The sequence below is a fragment of the Amblyomma maculatum genome, chromosome 4 (assembly GCF_055883805.1).
Source record: "Amblyomma maculatum isolate TAMU_Amacu chromosome 4, ASM5588380v1, whole genome shotgun sequence".
NCBI classification, from domain to species: domain Eukaryota; kingdom Metazoa; phylum Arthropoda; class Arachnida; order Ixodida; family Ixodidae; genus Amblyomma; species Amblyomma maculatum.
In genome coordinates, this window is record NC_139347.1 from 50,973,576 (window position 1) to 50,992,323 (window position 18,748).

An 18,748-nucleotide genomic window follows, 5' to 3' on the forward strand; every position below is an offset into this window, starting at 1 on the left:
AATTAAGATCCATGAACGAACTGATCAAAGTTCAATGCAGAATACAATGCAGCCATGAAGGCGATCCGTCGCAGAATAGGTTATCGCACCCCTTGGCTGCTGCCCGTCACTTTATTCTTTATCAGAGTGCAAAAACCTTGTGGCAACTAGTGCTGTTTCCTCTCTTGTGCTTCATCGCACAACCAGATGCACCACAACTAGCCAGAATATTGCAAATTACAGTCGAAAGCAAGCAAGCATGGCACACCCAACGTCGACTGTCCCAGCATTTGCTCGCACAACAGAAGTCACTGCTCTCACCAGCGCCACAGCACTTCTGTGGCATCACAGGCTAACACTTGTCTATGAGACAAGAATTTTACAAAATTTCAAAAATACTTGCCAGAAAGCTGCTTTATAAAAGAACATAGTAACAACAACAAAAAAATTGTGCAACTGCAAATGTATGGAACATTTCTATAGCTGCTGATTCTGAGCCTATGAGCTGGGAAACTGTACAATCAGGAATGTAGCAACTTAGTTCCACTATTTAGATTTGCCTAGGTAACCTGTGCTGTAAGGTAATAAACTTTATGTTGATAAAAAAAAAAAGTTTAAAAAATTTACGCCCCTTCTTGCTCTGCCTTGCAGCGACTGCGACGTAAGTGCGTGGTGAAGGTATGCTTGACTTTAATGCAAATAGATAATAGGTAGCGTGCAAAACACCAGCCGCACTTCTAGTGGAGAGTTTGCTGAGAGTGGAGCCGATTGCACCAGCTGCCCCCCCATATGTTCCTATGCTGTCGCTGAGTCGTCAATTCTTTTTTATCATGGCGTTTCCATCATGATATAAAGAAAGTTCGCTGCCGATGTACTATACCACAAACTTTGAGGCATCGTCAGCAAAAAAATGTGCATCGGCTCAAAAGCGCATCAAGAAAATAGAATCTACTTGTCTTAAGCATAGACGAAACATGACCAAGGGTGCACCGCTTGACTGTATGCCTCTTTACCAAGTCGTTTGTCATTCCTATCATTCATTTTTATACCTGAAAGTATCTGGAAGTACCTGCGGATCATCCTGAATTATCACATGTTCGCTACCATTCGTGCTTAGGCACAGACAAGACAACAAGCTGCTTACTGCATAACACGGTTAATAATTCACTTGTGTAGTACAGTATCTTTGCATTTTCAAGTTTCATTAGTCTTGAGTTTAAAGATAAGGCAGACATACCTGAGATATAGAACTCAATGAACAGCACACCTTTTGCAGTGCTTATTAGGAGTAGTTTCACTAATTACTTTTAAGCACGTACAAAAGCACTCGGCCTTTATGATGTGCAGAGCTTAACAACATCAGTGCGGTCTCATTATCATATTGCATTCCTTAATGATTGTACTGTTATAGGCAAAATTCTGTGGAACGAAGAATCCCAGAAAAACATTTGTTTTACTTTGCTACACAACCATGTCATACTCATTCTGAATGATCAAAAAGGCCGTTTCCTTCATGCTGCAAGGCTTTCCAGGAGTCTCACTACCAAACTGTGGTCACTGAATCCACATCCCGCTTTCCTTTTGTCTGCTACCGTACAGTAACGGACAGAAGTTTGCGGGATGTGGGTTCACAGAAAAAAAAGTCATTTCTACACAAGTAAGGAAAGGAGGTCAGCAAAAACCACAAAAGCGTAAAGGGACAAGTGTGTTCCACCCTCTAGAAAAATGCCAGCTGACTGACTGGCTAGGCAACACAGAATTTTTTTTTTCTGCTCAGCTGTATTCTGCTGACTTTTGTCCAAGACGATAACTGAACATTCTGTGAAATGTGTCACTAACACAAGTGCATATTGTAAGCCAAAAAGGCCAGCACTGCGGGGGTTACATAGTACAGCTGTGCATTGAGAACAGGAAATCGAACGAATTTGGCCGATGAAGCGATATAAAAGAAAGCGGTCATCGTACAATGCGGCAGGCAGCATAAAAAGGTCACATCAGGTCGAGCAGCCGCAAAACGAATACATAAGGTGCTTACAACAAAGAAGCATAATTAAATAGAAAGAAAATCCAACAAAGCGCCAGTGAATTTCTTTGTTCAAGAAACCGATCAGTCAGTGAAGAAAACCCAGCAATGCTGGGCTCCGCACTACAGTGGGCTATTTAGTGTTAATTTGCAGGAGACGCTTGGCACGTAAGGTGGCTGCAGCCTCACCAGCATTCTCACTTCTACAAAAAGTGGTACGTTTTCTGCTGCAGGCCACAAAGAAATAGGCAGAAGCCAGGAAAAGCAAAACAATTTCAGCAGTGAACATCAGCGAAGCTCACAGTGATGAATGCATCACACTGCATCTTCAAAAACAGCCATCACGCAGCTTTCAGTGACGCCCTCATACGAAGGTTGTGCCCCACCTGTATGTGCAATGCAAGCATTTCCTATCAGCACAGTAAGTCATGTTGTTTCACTGAATACAATGGAGAGTCAACGCCTTTGCTGACTGGAATTGCCAGGAAACACCACATCTCAAGAAAGTAGCAAAAGCCAGACACCTACCATGCTTTTGGCAAAGCAGGCCGATGGTGCCAAAAGCACTACTTGACTGGGAAATGACATACGCAAAACCTTGTGCATTTAGAAAAGAAAAACTATCCTTCCATGCTATCACTCACAAGACGCTCTACTATGTACGAGAACTAACCACTGTCATTGACAAAAGAAAGTGTGTTTTGGGTTCTTCCTGTTCCCATCTAAAACGAAAATCGTATAACATAGCAGCTTTGGTTGTTTAAGGTTGCTGCGCTGAGCGAAATACTCATGGGCAAAAATCTTCGAGGTGAAAAGATCTACATTCAACAGAAGATGACGCATTCTGTTACAACATTGTTTCAGCCGCCTTGAAAAGCTTGATGAAACTTAAGGTGCTACTTTAATAAAATAGCCAAAGGACAAAACACAATGTTGAAAGGATTATCTTAGTTGCTAAAGTTTATGCAAGCAAATTCTGAAACAATAACTGGTTGCACCCTAACAATCTGTCAAGTTCTTGCAGAACTATATCGCACCATCATAAACAAAATGAAAAATAATTAGATCACAGCTAATAATTTGCCCGCCATACCTGAAGAGGGCGGCCATAGGCTTGCTTGTTCACCTTAAACGAGTCTATAAACAAAACAAGGTAAATAACTAGAATTAATCAACTCTTTAATTAAAAGAGAAACCTTTACCAGCCCCACTGAACGAAAGACCCGTCGGCGGCGTCCCATTTTCAAGGTTTGTCAGCTTCAGCACGAAGTGAGCGTGCACGAATTAAGGGGAGACACGGGGGTTTGCAGCCGAAAAATGACCAAAAAATTGACTTTTCAAAGTATTTTTTTTCCGAATCTAGATGTTCTGAGGAACCCATACATAAAATATTATAACTGTCAGTTAAGTATTTATTGACTTATTGCTCTTCAAAGTCATCAATGTGACAGTTTTCCTCGCGAAAATGACTGAAAAAAAGGTCAAATTCAAAAGCGTGCCATACAAGAACCCCGCTGCGGAGCGCCACCATTTTGGTTTCGTTTGAAGCATGAAGCTCTCTGCTATCCGCTTTTAGTGGGAAACCGTGCATGCGCCTGGCAACAACAGAGCCACAAGCCAGTAAAAAAATAAAGAATACTCGCACCGCATTGGTGCTTTTGCGTCACGTGCTACGAATCCTGCCTCCCTATTGGACACTGCGAAATCGTCTGCTAAAAAGATACAAAAAAAAAACGGCATCGCGTCCGCCATTTTGGATTGAGCTTTCTCGAACACGCTACGATGGCTGGTGGCAATAGAAAGTTCCGCACTGCGCACGCATTCGGAAAGAAGAAAAAACGGCGGCAACCGCGCCCGCAACGGCTGCAGTCACGCGAAATGCTGCCGGATGCACCGACATCGGAGACCGCCGACACTTCGAGCCCTGCTGCGGCGTCGTCGCAAGATGCTGCAACAACCGACGGAGCCGGGAGAGTCGTCCGTGTAGACACTCCTTTTCTGTCCGACGCCGATAGAACAGAACTAGAACATCGCGCGACGGAGGCACAGCGTGAACTTTCGTCAGTTTCAGGCACTCGGCGAAAGCGGTCTCTTTTGGGATCAACGATCGAAGATGCGCCCGCGTCAGGAACGCCGTTCACTGTGCTAGCCCTAACCCCCATGAACGAGCTGCTTGAGTGCGTAAAATGCAAAGTGTGCGGCGGTTCCGTAAGCATTGCAGAAGGTGAGCTGGAATTTGGGCTTGCTGTTAAGCTCGCGCTCAATTGTGAAGTCTGTGGGCAGGTGAAAACCACTTGGAGCTCGCCCAGGGTAGGCACGAACGCAACCTGCAAGCCTTTCGAAGTCAACGTTCTCGCCGCGCGCGCTGCTGCAAGCACGGGGAACGGGCAGACCGCATTGAATGACATTTTCTCCGCGCTCAATATTTCGCGGCGTGGTATGCACTGTAGAACGTACCAAGACTACTTGAAAGGCAAATTAAACCCTGCTGCTCTGAATGCTGCCGCACAAGTGATGATTGACTGTGCTGATATTGTGAAACTTCAATACCGGAACCTGAACTTTGGACACACGGGAAATATAGCTGTGTCGTTCGATGGAACGTGGCTCACTCGGGGCCATTCCTCACATGTATGTGTTGGGACTGTAATTGAGCTTTTTACGGGCTATGTTCTCGATTTTGTGGTTTTGTGTAATTTCTGCCTGGGATGCCGCTTTGGTCCTAAGGAGGGCGAACCAAACTTTGAAGCATGGCAAGCCGGCCACAAATGCCAGAAAAACACTTCCAGAAAGCCAGGTGAAATGGAAGTTGAAGCAGCCAAGATTCTGTTCAGCCGGTCAATTGAAAAGTATGGACTGCGCTATGTAACCATGCTTTGTGATGGTGACAGCCGCGCCTTCAACAGTCTTCAAGACGCGAATGTGTACGGATATGTGCAGATTCAAAAAGAAGACTGCACCAACCATGTCAGCAAGAGGATGGGAACAGCACTTAGAAACCTAGTGCATAAAAGGAAGGGAGAAAATGGACCAAGCCTCAGCGGGAAAGGAAAGTTGACTGGTGAGCTCATTACAAAGCTCACCATGTACTATGGCTGGGCACTGAAAACGCACCAGGGTGACAATGACAAAATGCACAATGCGGTGCTTGCTACATATAACCATGTGACATCAACGGATGCAGAGCCAAACCATGGTCTCTGCCCTCAAGGGCAAGAATCCTGGTGCAAGTATAACCAGGCTTTGGCTAAAGATGAGCCACCCCCAAAGCACCGCTATAACTTGCCAGAGTATGTCGCAGCTGCACTGAGGCCTGTTTTCATCCGCCTCTCCGACAAGAAGTTGCTGCAGCGCTGCCAAAGGGGAAAGACCCAAAACTCAAATGAGAGTCTCCATTCCATCATTTGGTCCCTGGTGCCCAAGACTAAGCATGCCTCATTGTTTGCAGTGCAATCTGCTGTGGCTGAAGCAGTCATTAGATTCAACGCCGGCAAGGAATGCGCTACCAAAGCCATTTTGCAGCAGCTGAGCGTGAACCATGGCACTACAGCCATTGAAAGGTCAGCCGAGAAGGATAGGCGTCGGCTTGCGGCATCTGATGCAAAGCATGCACGCGCAGAAAGCTTCCGCAGCGCAATGAAAAGAAAGCGCACAGCTGTGAAAGACAGTGATTACATGCCTGGTGCATTCTAGAGGTCAGCCCTTTCGTATCCATGGTTGCTTTTGGCCATAATAAAGTTTTGTGGTGTTCTAAACTTATTTTCTTGTTTTCTCAAAATGGACTTTTTTTCCACGCTGACAACCCTTGCCCACGATATCTTGAGATCTACTGGCCCGATTTGCATCATTTTTGTTGCATTTGAAAGCTTATGAGGTGCTTTCTGCAATCATACTAATACATTTACATATTTTTGTGCATAAATATAAATAGCAACCAATTTATCTGGTTCAAGAAAATCTCATTTTCAGACTGGAAATTTCCAAAGTCTGTAACTTTTTCGGTGATTGGTCTAAAATTATGCCTATGCTATGGTTGCATTCCTTGGTCCTTCTAGAGCATGTAAATGTAAAATATAGGCCAGTATTTGCATTGCAAGTTGCCTTAATTTTGGGCAAGGTGGTCCAACATGACACATTGAATATCTTCACATCTATATAAGTTAGGTAAAATCCAATTACATATTTGTTATCAGAAGAAAAATCTACATCAGCTATAAAAATTTCAACCTTGTAACATAAGAAATAAGAAAAAAAGGTCAAACCCCAGTGTCTCCCCTTAAAAAGAAGAGTTGTGGCCCTTTTCTGTTTTAAGCTCCAATTTTATACTGCAACTGCAAAGGCCATGAACAAGAAACATGGGCAGTTCTTAAAATTTTTTTTTCAACTGGCAATGTAGTTCAAATATTGCGTGTCGAAAATATGGACTTGAAAGCTTGTTGACTTGGGTTTTCTTCATTGCGTATTCGTAAAATGAGGCCGCACGCATTTCTTATATATAGAATACAAATTTTGTTTGTGTATTTAATGATGGCAAAGAAATTAGTATTATACTGGTGATTGTACCACAAGCAGCAATGCCCTTTTATAAATATGCTATGTGAGAAGGTCTACTCATGAGCTTTAAAATGCAGGTTTTTGCCATTAAACACTTCAAACCACAATGCTCATTAACAAAATTAAAAGGTAAACTCAGCTTTGATGTCGATTGTCTTCAATTTCACTTTAATATGCCCCGTTAAAATAAAGAAATAAAACAAAAAATAGAGTACTTAAATAGAACTGCCCAATCTTTATGCTTGCCATGGACACAGCGTTCACTTTGCTCTTCAAACCACACAAATAGGCCGCACAAACTTATCACTAGCCAAATTAAAATGTGAGCCTTCCAATTCCACTGTAGGAACCCATGGCTCTAAGCCCAATGGAACCAATGCTAGGAATCGGGGCTTATCAGGCCAGCAAGGGAGCACTTCCCGTTGGTCAAGCCATTCACCCTAACCCAAACGGTGAGGCGTTCTCACCTCGGCACTGTTCGCCAAGTCAATGTTGACAAGGCCGTAGCGTGGTCGGTTCTTGTTGGTACGGAAGGTGAACACAGTGCCCTCGTTCGTGATGTAGTCGTACTCCGCTTCAAACCTGCCCACCACGCACTTCAGATCCAACTTATCTGCATGCCACAAGAAAGAAATTGTAAACGCAATGAGAAAAACTTCCAAGCTTTTCTGCGTTTCATGCTCACCTCTGATGCCATTAGTGAGCTTGCTGAGGTCAGCAACGTAGAGCTGGTTGTCCTTGCACCCTTCCTCCACCGTCACAACCACATAGTTGCCGCAATCGCTCACCTGGCCACCCCTAGCCAAAGAGAGAAGCAGTGAGCACACTGAGCTGTCACTGGCACTGTCAGCTTTATGCATTTTGCAACAAGAAAATTCAGGCGTCAGCCCCTCCCACTAGGAAGGCTTTCTATCAACTGGTTGGCAGGCAAATCAAAGCTCTGACCTATCGCGGCAGCTCAGACAACGCCCAGCCACAGGTTACAAGCTACTCATATCATTTCATTTCCACTTGACGAGTGCGTTCACAGTAATGGCACTCGTGACAACCCTCAGTGTGAAAGCATGTAAACCGAGCGTCAAAAGTTTCAGGACTAAAACTCATAGGACCTCAATATGACAGCAGTTATTGCGTTCCTACGGCACTTGCATGAAGCGGGGAGTCTTTCTCTATTGCTCGCCTACGATAACAGCAGCCATCGTGAGCTATCTAACCTGAAAATTCGCTCTAACGCTCAATATGAGCTGCAACACACGAGATGTGGTAGGATTTCAAAGAGCCAAGCAGTGCTCAACACCGATGCATTTAGCTGTCGAAGCAACGAACAAATGCATATATCATTTCATATTTGTGGAAGTTTGGTGTACAGGTGCACTGATCTATAGCTTAACATGTTTATGTGCTTGGGACCCCTGAAACTCTTCATAAGACATGTCATTTCGTTCTAAAGATGGCACACCATATATCACACAGTAAAGCAAGTTAACTCTTTAGGGACAGGCCCTTAGGCCATTGTTCTGTATGTGAGCGATGATTTTCAATGCGCTGCTGAATGCAAATTTCCGTGTGTTAGAACCCAGCCCCGTCTAGGCAAATATACTATGGTAACAGTTTCTGTGTGGTTCACTGTTTTCTCCGCAGGCGATTACAAGAAAGAATTATTCATAGCAAGGTGGTTACAAACGTCAATAAAAGTGATGGGTTCACATCAGGACCAACGCGCTACAATTTTGGCACCAGTCGCATGATGTCGCTGCTTTTACTGTGAATTTTTTTCGCCACAGAGGTAATGAAAAGTAACTTTGATGGCAGAATGGATCCCACTCTATAACCTCCTGCAAAACGTGCCACAAAGCATGCCATCCATAAGACACAGCAAGTTCGAAAATGCAAAAACCGTATGCTATGCTACGAGCAGAGGAAGATAGACCTTGTGGAAAACCAGTTACCTCCCCCTTCGCGTGCCACAAAGCATGCCATCCATAAGACACAGCAAGTTCGAAAATGCAAAAACCGCATGCTATGCTATGAGCAGAGGAAGATAGACCTTGTGGAAAACCAGTTACCTCCCCCTTCGCCGCGGCCGATCACCACCACCCCAGCAAGCGTTGTGGCAACGCCGGCTGGGAGAGGAGGTAAATACCTCTCCTTAGGGGAAGGAGAACCAGCGATCGGTGCGCCACCAAGACATCTACGCGGGTTCCCGCGAGAAGACGACAGAGAGCTTCTGTATCCAGCTGGCAACGCGAGCGGTCGTCTCCTGCCGCCTCTCCCGGCAAACGCCAGGGGATAGCAGGCACGGATAGCAGGCACAGGGGAGGACCCATCGTGCACGACCGGTAAATACCGCACGCTCTCACCACCTCCCACGGCAAACGCCAAGGTATGGCAAACGCTGTCATATTCCCGGCACATGCAAATGTCCGCCGCCGAAGTCGCACCTCCATTTCCGAGCCGGTGAGTCAGAAATCCTTCTTATGCAGCCTTGTCCTTCCAAGGAAAACCTTATTGATGTATAACTAGCCGGCACGCTCTGTATTATTTGCAAGTGTAATAAATAGCATTCGAGTAGCAACACTGTGGCGTGGCCATCCTTGTCCCTTTGTTCCCTCCGTGGGTCGCTAGCGAGGACGCTGCATTCACGGAGTGGCGGCGAGGCGAAAGACTGCCCCCCTCATACCGCCAAAACCTGAAAGCTAGTATTTTTAGCAATTTAGCGATGTTCTGTGAAAGACAAATCTTCAAAATGACTTAAGCATACAACATATTATTTCCTTAGTGATTTGGCTTCACTGAATTTTGCTAGTGCAGTTGGAAGGATATATACTTCAGACTCTCAAAAACCACCGTGGCAACATACTGGCGACCACAGCTTCTGAACAGCACTAAAAAGAAAAATCTGCAGATAGCTGCACCAAATTTTCACAATATCAGACAGCGTGGCATATTTTTGGTATTCTTAACTATTTTTCTCGCAGCGTTTCATTTTGATATTCATGCTTCCTCAACTCTCTGGATGTCTTTTTTTTTTCCCGCAAGTTTGCAGAGCACTTTTTTTTCTTCATGTGATACAAAACATTATTTTTGCATGTATATGAAAGACCATGTAAACAACTGAATTTGAGAATATTTTACAACAGAGCCATGTAAATATTTCATTTAATAAAAAAAGTTTTTTCTAGGAGCCTACAGAGCTGCTTGTTTTTGATCACGGCACTAAAAGAGTTAGCACCAAAAACGGCCGCACATACGGAAGCCATATTTTCAAAGAAGCCCTGCACAACATTTTGTATGTTCTAAACTTCCTTGATTACCATTTCTTAACTATATATTCATGCTTTTTCAACATTTTGTACATTTGTTTTCCCAAAATTGCATTCAAAGATAATTTTTTTTTTAAATAAATGGTTGTGCAAATATTCAAATGTTTCCAATAACAAAGCGAATAGCATTATTCGAAAACTCCAAATATTTTCGAACTATTTCGAAGTTACTAGAATTTAGGCATCACGCACACAATGCATCGGCCGCACCCGAAACTTGGCCTTCGATGGCTTCACCGTTTAGCCTGTTGTCCACAAGCACATGTCATGGGGTAAAGCCCAGATGCCAAAACGAGCATGCCACAATAGTAACTGTGCTCTGTCTGCCGCACGGAAGGCTCGTAAGACAAAGGTAACGAAAAAGATACAAATGTGCCACTACATACTTCCATGCCCAAGGAGAGTGCTTTGTCGGCAACGGATCTTGTAGCTGCAATGTCGCTAGAAGTTAACTTCAAAGCATGCAAGAGCTTAAACTTTAGATCCTTAGGTAGTGGAAATTAGAACAGGAATGTACAGTCAAATATGTGGAACGCATGACTCTGTGCAGCTAAAGTTCTGATTATAAATCATGCCCAAAAATGATGTCTGCGCCTGTTACATTTAAAATCAGCAGCATATAAAAATCTCACGGTAAGGACCTGAGACTATGAGGCTTAGTTCACTAAAGTTTGCTACTGTTTGAATGTTACCTAATGCAAGTTTTGAAATATTTATTTTTATTTTGTTCAATTTTATTTTAGTTTCCTCAATGAATTCGAAAAACATCTTTCGACAAATGCTAACAATCGAATCTTATTTTTACTGCTACGTTTCCTGTTGCAAACTACTAACTGCACTTTGAAACTATTCAAACAAGGTAACTATTTGCTTCGAACTGAAAGCTCACTATTAGCAATTTAAATACTGCATTTATAAAAATTTTTTTTCAAAAACCCTAAGAATTGCCCACTTTTTCATTGCTTCAAAAGGGCCATCACACAGGGTTTGGCCAGCATTGGGCTGGCTGTACAAATTATCCAGTTTTTCCATATAACTGATGACGAATCCACAAGATTTAACTTTACATCAAAAAGGGACTGCCATCTGAGAAACAGGACATCCTAAACTTTCTTTAAGATCCAGTATTTCTCAAGTCTACTTGGTAATAGAAGAGAAGTTGTAGGTGGCAAGATATACATAACGCCCTCATGTACCCATGAGATCAGGGAATGTGGTGCAATGCAGGTACTGCAGCCCCCGCACAAAACCATGCAAGTGATGCAGAAAGGGGCGACAAATACTAGCCCTAGTGCCATCACTTACACCCTCCATTGGGGCTTCTCAGGGAACTCGGCGCACAGCACGTCCTCGGACTGGGGCGTGCCCACACGGTGGTAGTACAGCTTCTGGTCCTGGGCCTTGTCCGTCCCCGTTCCATCGGCTTTTTGAACAGAGTCTGGGTATTTCTGCAACAGACACCCCTCACATTATCACTATACAGCTCGGCACGAAATACCCATGGCCACATTGTGCACACTCCAAATCGCAAAGTCTTTGCAGCCTCAAAAAATTCTCCATGTTTCAGTTCAGTTCAGGCGTTCAGTCGTGTCCGACTCTTCGTGACCCTATGGACCATGTCACGCCACGCTTTCCGGTCTCTCACTATCTTCTTAACATCACATAGCTTCATCTGCAATGCCTCGAGAATGCCATCTAACCATCGCGTTCGCTGCCTACCCCTTCTCCGGCGACCCTCAACCTTTCCCAACATCAAATCTTTCTCCAGCGACTCCTCTCTTCTCATCAGATACCACCACAGTAATGCAATTTTTGAGTGATATTCTCGCTGTGCATATTGCAGCTGTGTTTTTCATCATGATAGAACTAGCTATACATACTGTGCTCCGGTTTTGTGGTTTGTTTGCTCCGCTCGCATCGTTGTACGTGACACGTTTACTTTGTTGCTGCATCTATCCTTATCGCGGCCAAATTTTGAATATTGCTTGTATAGCTCTTCCTGCTTTGGCAACATGTACGGTAGAATCCCAAATGCCTTTGCTGAGCCTCTCTCGTTGCCTCTGCTTGGGTGCTGGGCTTAGTAGCTGCATATGCTACCCCTCATTATGGCAGAAGAACTGGTTGGAAGTATTGTGTTATGCTATGCTTTTGCACTGCGCTTATATAGTCGACACCCTTTGGTCATGAAAACACATGGCCGGCTAACCCCTGCCACTAGAATCACCTTCAAGCAATCTCCATGGCAACCATCCTGTAAGGTCTGTGATGATCCCTTATGCACACCACTCTAGGAAAAACTACAGGAGACTACAGATTTAAGAAAAGGATAACCTGTTTAGACCGGGATGCAGCATTAGAACACCAATCTTCTACGTTTCACAAATGCAATGCACGCACACAAAACAAACCACATTCACATAGCTGCCAATCTGATGAGATCAAAAATCGTAACATTTTTTTTTTATTTGCACCAATGGGGGTGGGGGCGGGGAATAGAGTTTCATTTAAACTTTCCGGCAGTGCCCAATGAGCTCTTTTGCACAGAGCTTGCAGAAGCAGATTTAGACCGCTTCAAATATTCTGTGGACAATAAAAATTTCCCTAACTCAAAATTTGAGTGAGGTTCTTCAGCTTCGGCGGCGCTAACAGTAAGGTCCTCTCGGAGGCGGCACTCAGCTTCCGCTCATGCAGTTTATTTAGTAGCAGCGGCAGATGAATCATTTCCACCAGCTGCATTGCTCGTTTTTCATAAATTGGCTGAGACTGTTTTACAGTATTATATTCACAAATGGTTCGCGCTTAGAAGGCAACGCTGTGTGTGGTATGGCAGATGTGGACAAACTATTGTGTGCAGCAGCTTTCACCTTCATACACGTAGGAGGTCTTAAGTGTCGAAATATTTTTGCAAAGCGAAAGGAATGAGAAAGGTGAGTGCGGAAGCGAGGAGCCAGGAGGGAAAGACAGAGAGAGCTTACAAGATGTTTGTTGATGTCGGCATCCACGAGGTCCACATTTTGCCCGGCAGCCAGTCTAAGGTGTCCGACAAGCAAGCGGAGTGAGCCGTGCAGAACGCATGGCTCTTCTTAGATGTGTACTCTACACTCTCTTTGGTTCGCTTACACCGTCAACATGGCTCAACGTGACGGATGGGTGCAAAAGAGCTGCACTTTAAAAATAAGAGTAAAAGCATGGTCCATGCTGATGGCCTTTCACTAGCAGCAGATGTTGGAGGGTTGCGCTGCACATTGATTAGTGGAATTCAGTTCCAGTTTCAGTTTCAAATCATGTTTGCAGCCATGAGACATGCCGACGCCACATCCACACGTTAAGCTATGTGGTCGTCTTCTCTCGATGCCACAAAGCACAAATTCAGAAGTATAACATATATCTTTTCTTCAGCTCTGAGAGCACCATAACTTAAGCGCACGAGAGTTCTAACTTTACACTGCATACAGCACACAGGTGGCTCGGCTTAACCCTGGACATACAGACAAGCAGCCATCAAGCAGCTGCAACAGCTAACATGAAATACAACCAGCCACAGCTCTTTGCCTTTGGTTTGATTTGGCTTTGATCGGCTGCTTAGCCAATGAGGTGATGGTGCCAGTGTGGCCATTGATAGTCATGCTGGCGGTTATGATGCTGCTGCAAATTCCATGGTGTTGGTTTCGTAGAAAAAATTTCGCATGGCAAAAGCAACTTATCAGGAAGTATAAGGCAGTGGCCACACAATCAGAAGGTTAAGTAAAAAAAATCAAGAGTCTCCCAGGCGAATGGGGAGGGTTGGCAGGAATGCATTTACAGCTGTGAACAGAAGGCACCCTTACATCATGATAAGAAAGTAATTGCCAATGGTTGCATCCCCATTGCAACACTATATGTAAAGGCAATAGGCACCTGTCGCAAGCCCGGCTAATTGAGGCACGGGCACTTTTGGTAGCCTGTAACAAGAGCAGGCCTCAAAAGCAGCAAGGCAGCCGAGTTCAAGGGACCAGCCGAAAAATTCTCGTAAAGCTTTTCATTTCACTGGTTTTCAGCAGATTAACAACTTCCAATTGTTCAGAGCAGCAGAGCTCAGATTGCTTTTAACAGCTGACATATGTTAACCCGTGTTACTTGCGATGCCTAAAATAGGGAGGGAGAGGCTGTCCATACCCCGTAGAAGAAGCCTTTGTTGTCATGTGTCCAGGACATGTCCGTGTACCGAACCCGCTCCAGCACCTCTGGAAAGTTTTCACCTGTGGCCACTCGCTTGACCTGTGAAGGAAAAGGTCATCCTCATTGACACAGGCTGTCCAAGTTCTGCTGTCCAGCTTTGCAGGTAGTATCAAATTGTCAATGAAATCTCATTTGCTGCACGGATATACCTGCAGCCAGTCACTGCCCCAACACAGTCATTCTGCCTGCATCCCCTCTTTCTGCCTCGGGTAGACGCAGGCAGTCAGGACCCCAAGAATTGCACCACCAGGAAAACTCTCAAGTTCTGAGCAGGCAGCTATATGGATGGAGTTAAACCATGTAACCTTACATTCTTTATATCATTTTGTCAGGTTGCAGCCTAGAAAGCCAGTTGTTCTTGATTTTTACAGATATTCACCACATGTGTGTCCATCATCATAAGCCCAACCATGTTTCCAAGGCCTCTCCCACATTCCGGCGACTGATCTTGTCCTGTACCAGTAGGAGCCACCTTAACCCTGCACCAAACTTCCTAATCTCTTCCACCAACTCCTGCTATGCTCACATTCTCTTGGAATACACTCAGTAGTCCCAAAGGCCCATCACGAATGTTCAGCACCCAACAAAGAGTTCCCTCAGCCCAAGGAACCATTTTCATTAGCTCATTTTTCATCAGCACACTCACATTAATGAGTCATAAAAGCTGCACGACTGCTTTGGCTGGATGCTGAAAGCACATTGGTTGAAAAGTGGTAGTTGTCTGTGATCACAGACATTCTCATGCGGTGCTCAATACATTATGTATGGCATAGTATGTGGCGTTTAATGGAACTGAACGCTGGATTTTAAATGTGCCACATTGTTTTTTTCCCAGCCCAACAAAAAGCTAGCCATTTGAAGTGCTTGATTCTGCAATGGTTTCCTCAAACAACATAAAAAAATTTTTGCAAATAATTTCTCAATCAGATCAAGTGCCCGCTTTTATGTACTCCAATGCTGGAAACCACCATCAGGACTGCACGTCAGCAAACGTGATGTACGGAAAACTAATGTGCCACCCACAACTGAGTAATTTAGACAATTTTGGTACAAATAACACCTTTTGAAGCTTCCACACTCAAAACTGTTACAGCAAAGGTATGTACTATGTCTAGTTAATATTTCAAAATAGCCTGAGCCCGGATATCTGTGATATATATATATCACTTTCCTTACTTCACTGAGTTTTATAATACGACCAGTGTTTTAATTTAGTTTTAAGAAAGCCCATGCATCTCAATGTCACAATCATATCACCTTGGTTGTGGGAAGCTAACCATTCTCCTCGCCGGCTCCCATCTTTCATAACGAAATCGAAGCTTCTGAGGTCCGTCGCACATGGCTGGTATTGAAGCAGTAATAAAATGCTGTTCCCCAAGTGTAAATTATGCGGTGCTGTTACCGCAGCAAGAAGTAAACAGTGTGTGCAACATAGGTATACACCAAGAGAAGGAAACCATTTTTTTTTTTTTTTTTTTTTTTTTTTTTAGTGTCTAAAAATAATGTCGAGAGCCCATTGCTGCTGCTGCAGCAAAAGGAGTCGTGTGACCTCACTTGTGGTGCAAGGCTGACACTGGCGCCACTTTAATGCGAGATCGTTAAAGGCCCCATACACCAAAAATGTGATGTCAGCATCCAGTGCTGGCATTGGCATTGTGAGCTAAAAATCGCGAGCATGGCGCTGGCAGGCGGTAGATGGCAGCTGACATGGCCACACAGTGACTGGCCGTAAGGTTAACCAACCTTACATTTGGCAGGAGCTGCCAACTCTGGGCTCTCCTTGCAAAGAAGGTGATATCACAATTGGCTTGCCAGGACATTTTAATTCACATTACCCCTAGGCCATGTAGGCACATTCATACAGCTTGGTTAAAGCAGGCTTGATGTGTAGGGTGGTAGCCTGAACTATCATGTCATACCTTTAAAGTCGGAGCTTAAGTGCCCCAATAAATTTTTTTCCTTGCACATGTGCTCATGAGTGTGGTTTTGTATTTTCTTTACTTTTACGACTCTGTACAAGGCACATGCTGCTACACATTACAGCATGGAGGTAAACACTCACATATATCTTGATCCAATCAGAGCCACTGTAGCTGAGGCCATATGCAAACAGTTCCCCATCCTCAGAGAAACTGGTGCAGCTGACAGACACGGTTCCATCTTCAGAGAGTTCATTGGGATCGAAGAAAACTCGGGGCTCAGCTTCAAGGGAATCCTGCACATAAAGGACACTGGAGAGGGAACAAGAGAGAAATCACTGTGGTGAGAAATGAAAAAAAACAACAGGGGGCAGCCTTTATTTGTTCGCCCGGGTTTCGATTTTCTTGTTTTTTTCCATTGATACCGAGTGCGTAACTATGCTTTGGACAACCAATTAACATTCGGTAGCTAAGCAGTACTTCATCTGTGTCTGTTCTCACTACATCCCGTCACTGTGCTGTTTCATAAAGCATACTTTTTTGCCATACACCAACTAGTCTGAATTTCCCTTTACTGAGCTTGCATCCATCATAAAGTTCTAAGTTCATGATAAAGTGCGTGCACTCTGGCTCATTAAATAATTTATACTGAAGCTGCCATGACAAAAATATGAGGTCAGGCACCACTTACGATAGATGTAGTGTACAGGATCCTCAGCATCTGCACAATGTCCATAATCTTTTCCTTTCAAAACTATTGCAGTAAATTTAGGACATTTTCTTAAAACCTATCCTGAATCTTTGTAGTCTGATTGCTGAAGTAGAGAGAGGATAAAAGAATAAGAAACGCAAGGGAAAGGGGATTGGGTGGCACTCATCTTATCGTGGAAGTGTGGCTTTAAAAAGAGAGAGAAAGAGAGGGAGGGAGGAGTTTGGTTGGTTTGGCTTATGGGGTTTAACGTCCTATGGCAACTCAGGCTATGAGAGACGCAGTAGTGGAGGGTTACGGATATTTCACCACCTGGGGTTTTTTAACGTGCACTGACATCGCACAGTACACAGACGCCTAGCTTTTCACCGCCATCAAAAAGCAGCCGCAGCGGCCGGGATTTGGTCCCGCACCCTTGGGCACAACAGTTGCGCGCCCTAACCACTGTACCATCACGGCGGGGCCAAAAAAAAAAAAAAATGCTGCACATCTTTTGCACAAAGGCCACATTTTTAAAATGTCTTTTTTTTTTTTATTTTCTTCAGATGCAAATACTGAAACCATCACACAACCATTAGCCACCACAATCATGCAACTATTATTTACCTGCATTGACCATCCAACCATCAAATGCAAGTTATTGCAGGAATCAATTATGTGCTGCATGTATTAAGCATGTCGGAATCTACAGACACCCTGAATGTTTACAATTAACTGAGGTGGCATAGCGTTCAGCAGGCTCGCGCTATGCGTGAGGCTAGAGAGCAGCACAAAGTCTTCAGCAAGGGCTTGGGAAGCATAGAGGCGGTGTTTTACTTTATTAGAATCAAAATCAAGACAGGCAGGTAGTTTGATAATAATTTTGCTTGAAATACAGGGGCTTGCCTTGAACATGCATGATGCATTCTGTCAGGTACTCTTGGCCGTGCGAACTGCGCATTAACATACATGCTTAAATAATAAGGTATCGGTCTGGGACAGTTGATAAACCGTTGCCGATACAAAGTGCACGGAAGACACACAGAGGAGTGAAGACTAGACTGCGCATTCCAGCAGAGATGCCACAGACGGCAATGTTTATTGTAAGCATGACGCTTTTCCATAGCAGAGACCTGATCGTACAGCTCAGGATGGGTCCCAGCACAGCAGCAACTAGTTGTACCAAAAGGCTTTCTCAATGCAGAAAAGATGCAGACAAGCTACACATACCTTTGGTTTTGCAGCCCCGTGTTCATGTAGCAGAAGTAACGCTTGCCGTGCTTCTTAAGGCACCCGAAGCGGGGATAGTCATACAACTGCCGTAGCCTGGCCACAAAAGAAAAATAAACAAGACAAATATGAACACCGCAAAAGCACTGCACATGGACATAGCTTTCTTGAGTAGCACAGTACAGTGGCTAAAATTATGGACAAAATTTCCATGCAACCCGAGTTAGCAGCCCTTAAAACATAGTACCATGAAAAGCCTTCTGGAAGTCTAGGTCAAATAAAGTAGATATGAATCTTGCAGAGTGGCGAAATGTTTTCATGTCACACAACGGAAGTACAGGAAATGTCTTCACTAAGTTCTGCCTAAGCCTGACGGGATTTATTTGTGGTTGCCTGCCTCTGCTCATGCTAATGATGTGCTATTCATGACCAGCAATCATACATTGGCAATGTGCAGGCCGTGCATCATCGCTCGCTGCTTGCGATGCATGCCATGCAAATAGCGAGCATAGATTGACAAACCGCAGGTAAGAATGCATTCATGCTATGTTCATAGCATTGTCGGTGGCGAGGGAGTGTGTTCGGAATACCCAATACCCTGCCCACTACAAACCATGCCTTGCGGCCAGGGCATTTTATGAATTCTTAGCTACTACCACATCATCATTATTTTACAGCAAATGCTTCAGTCCTCGGCAGCAAGATTACTAATAAATAAGTCATCAATGCGCATAATTCTACTAGCTCAGGCACTTGGCATCCCGTTCCTTCCTTTAACATTTTTTTTTGTGTGTTTGTGTGTTGTATTTTGTGC

At 44.3% G+C, this 18,748-nt stretch overlaps 2 protein-coding genes across 2 annotated transcripts in view; one reads left to right on the top strand and one right to left on the bottom strand.

Annotated features, from left to right (window-relative positions):
* The window catches only part of LOC146190977 (prolyl endopeptidase), a 48,948-nt gene that overhangs the window by 21,645 nt on the left and 8,555 nt on the right, over positions 1–18,748 (bottom strand). The window contains exons 3-8 of the mRNA XM_084601388.1: positions 17,935–18,030; positions 16,160–16,328; positions 14,035–14,136; positions 11,185–11,327; positions 7,242–7,354; positions 7,024–7,169 (exon numbers count right to left, since the gene is read on the bottom strand). Coding sequence (XP_084457514.1) covers positions 7,024–7,169; positions 7,242–7,354; positions 11,185–11,327; positions 14,035–14,136; positions 16,160–16,328; positions 17,935–18,030 — 769 coding nt within the window. The remainder of the gene's footprint in view (positions 1–7,023; positions 7,170–7,241; positions 7,355–11,184; positions 11,328–14,034; positions 14,137–16,159; positions 16,329–17,934; positions 18,031–18,748) is intronic.
* LOC146190978 (uncharacterized) lies at positions 4,442–5,746 on the top strand. Its single transcript, XM_084599711.1, has one exon. The coding sequence runs from the start codon at positions 4,442–4,444 to the stop codon at positions 5,693–5,695; it is 1,254 nt and encodes a 417-aa protein (XP_084455837.1). The 3' UTR covers positions 5,696–5,746.

Coding starts and splice junctions, on each gene's coding strand:
- LOC146190978 (XM_084599711.1), top strand. CDS start 4,442: ATGCACTGTAGAACGTACCAAGACTACTTGAAAGGCAAATTAAACCCT.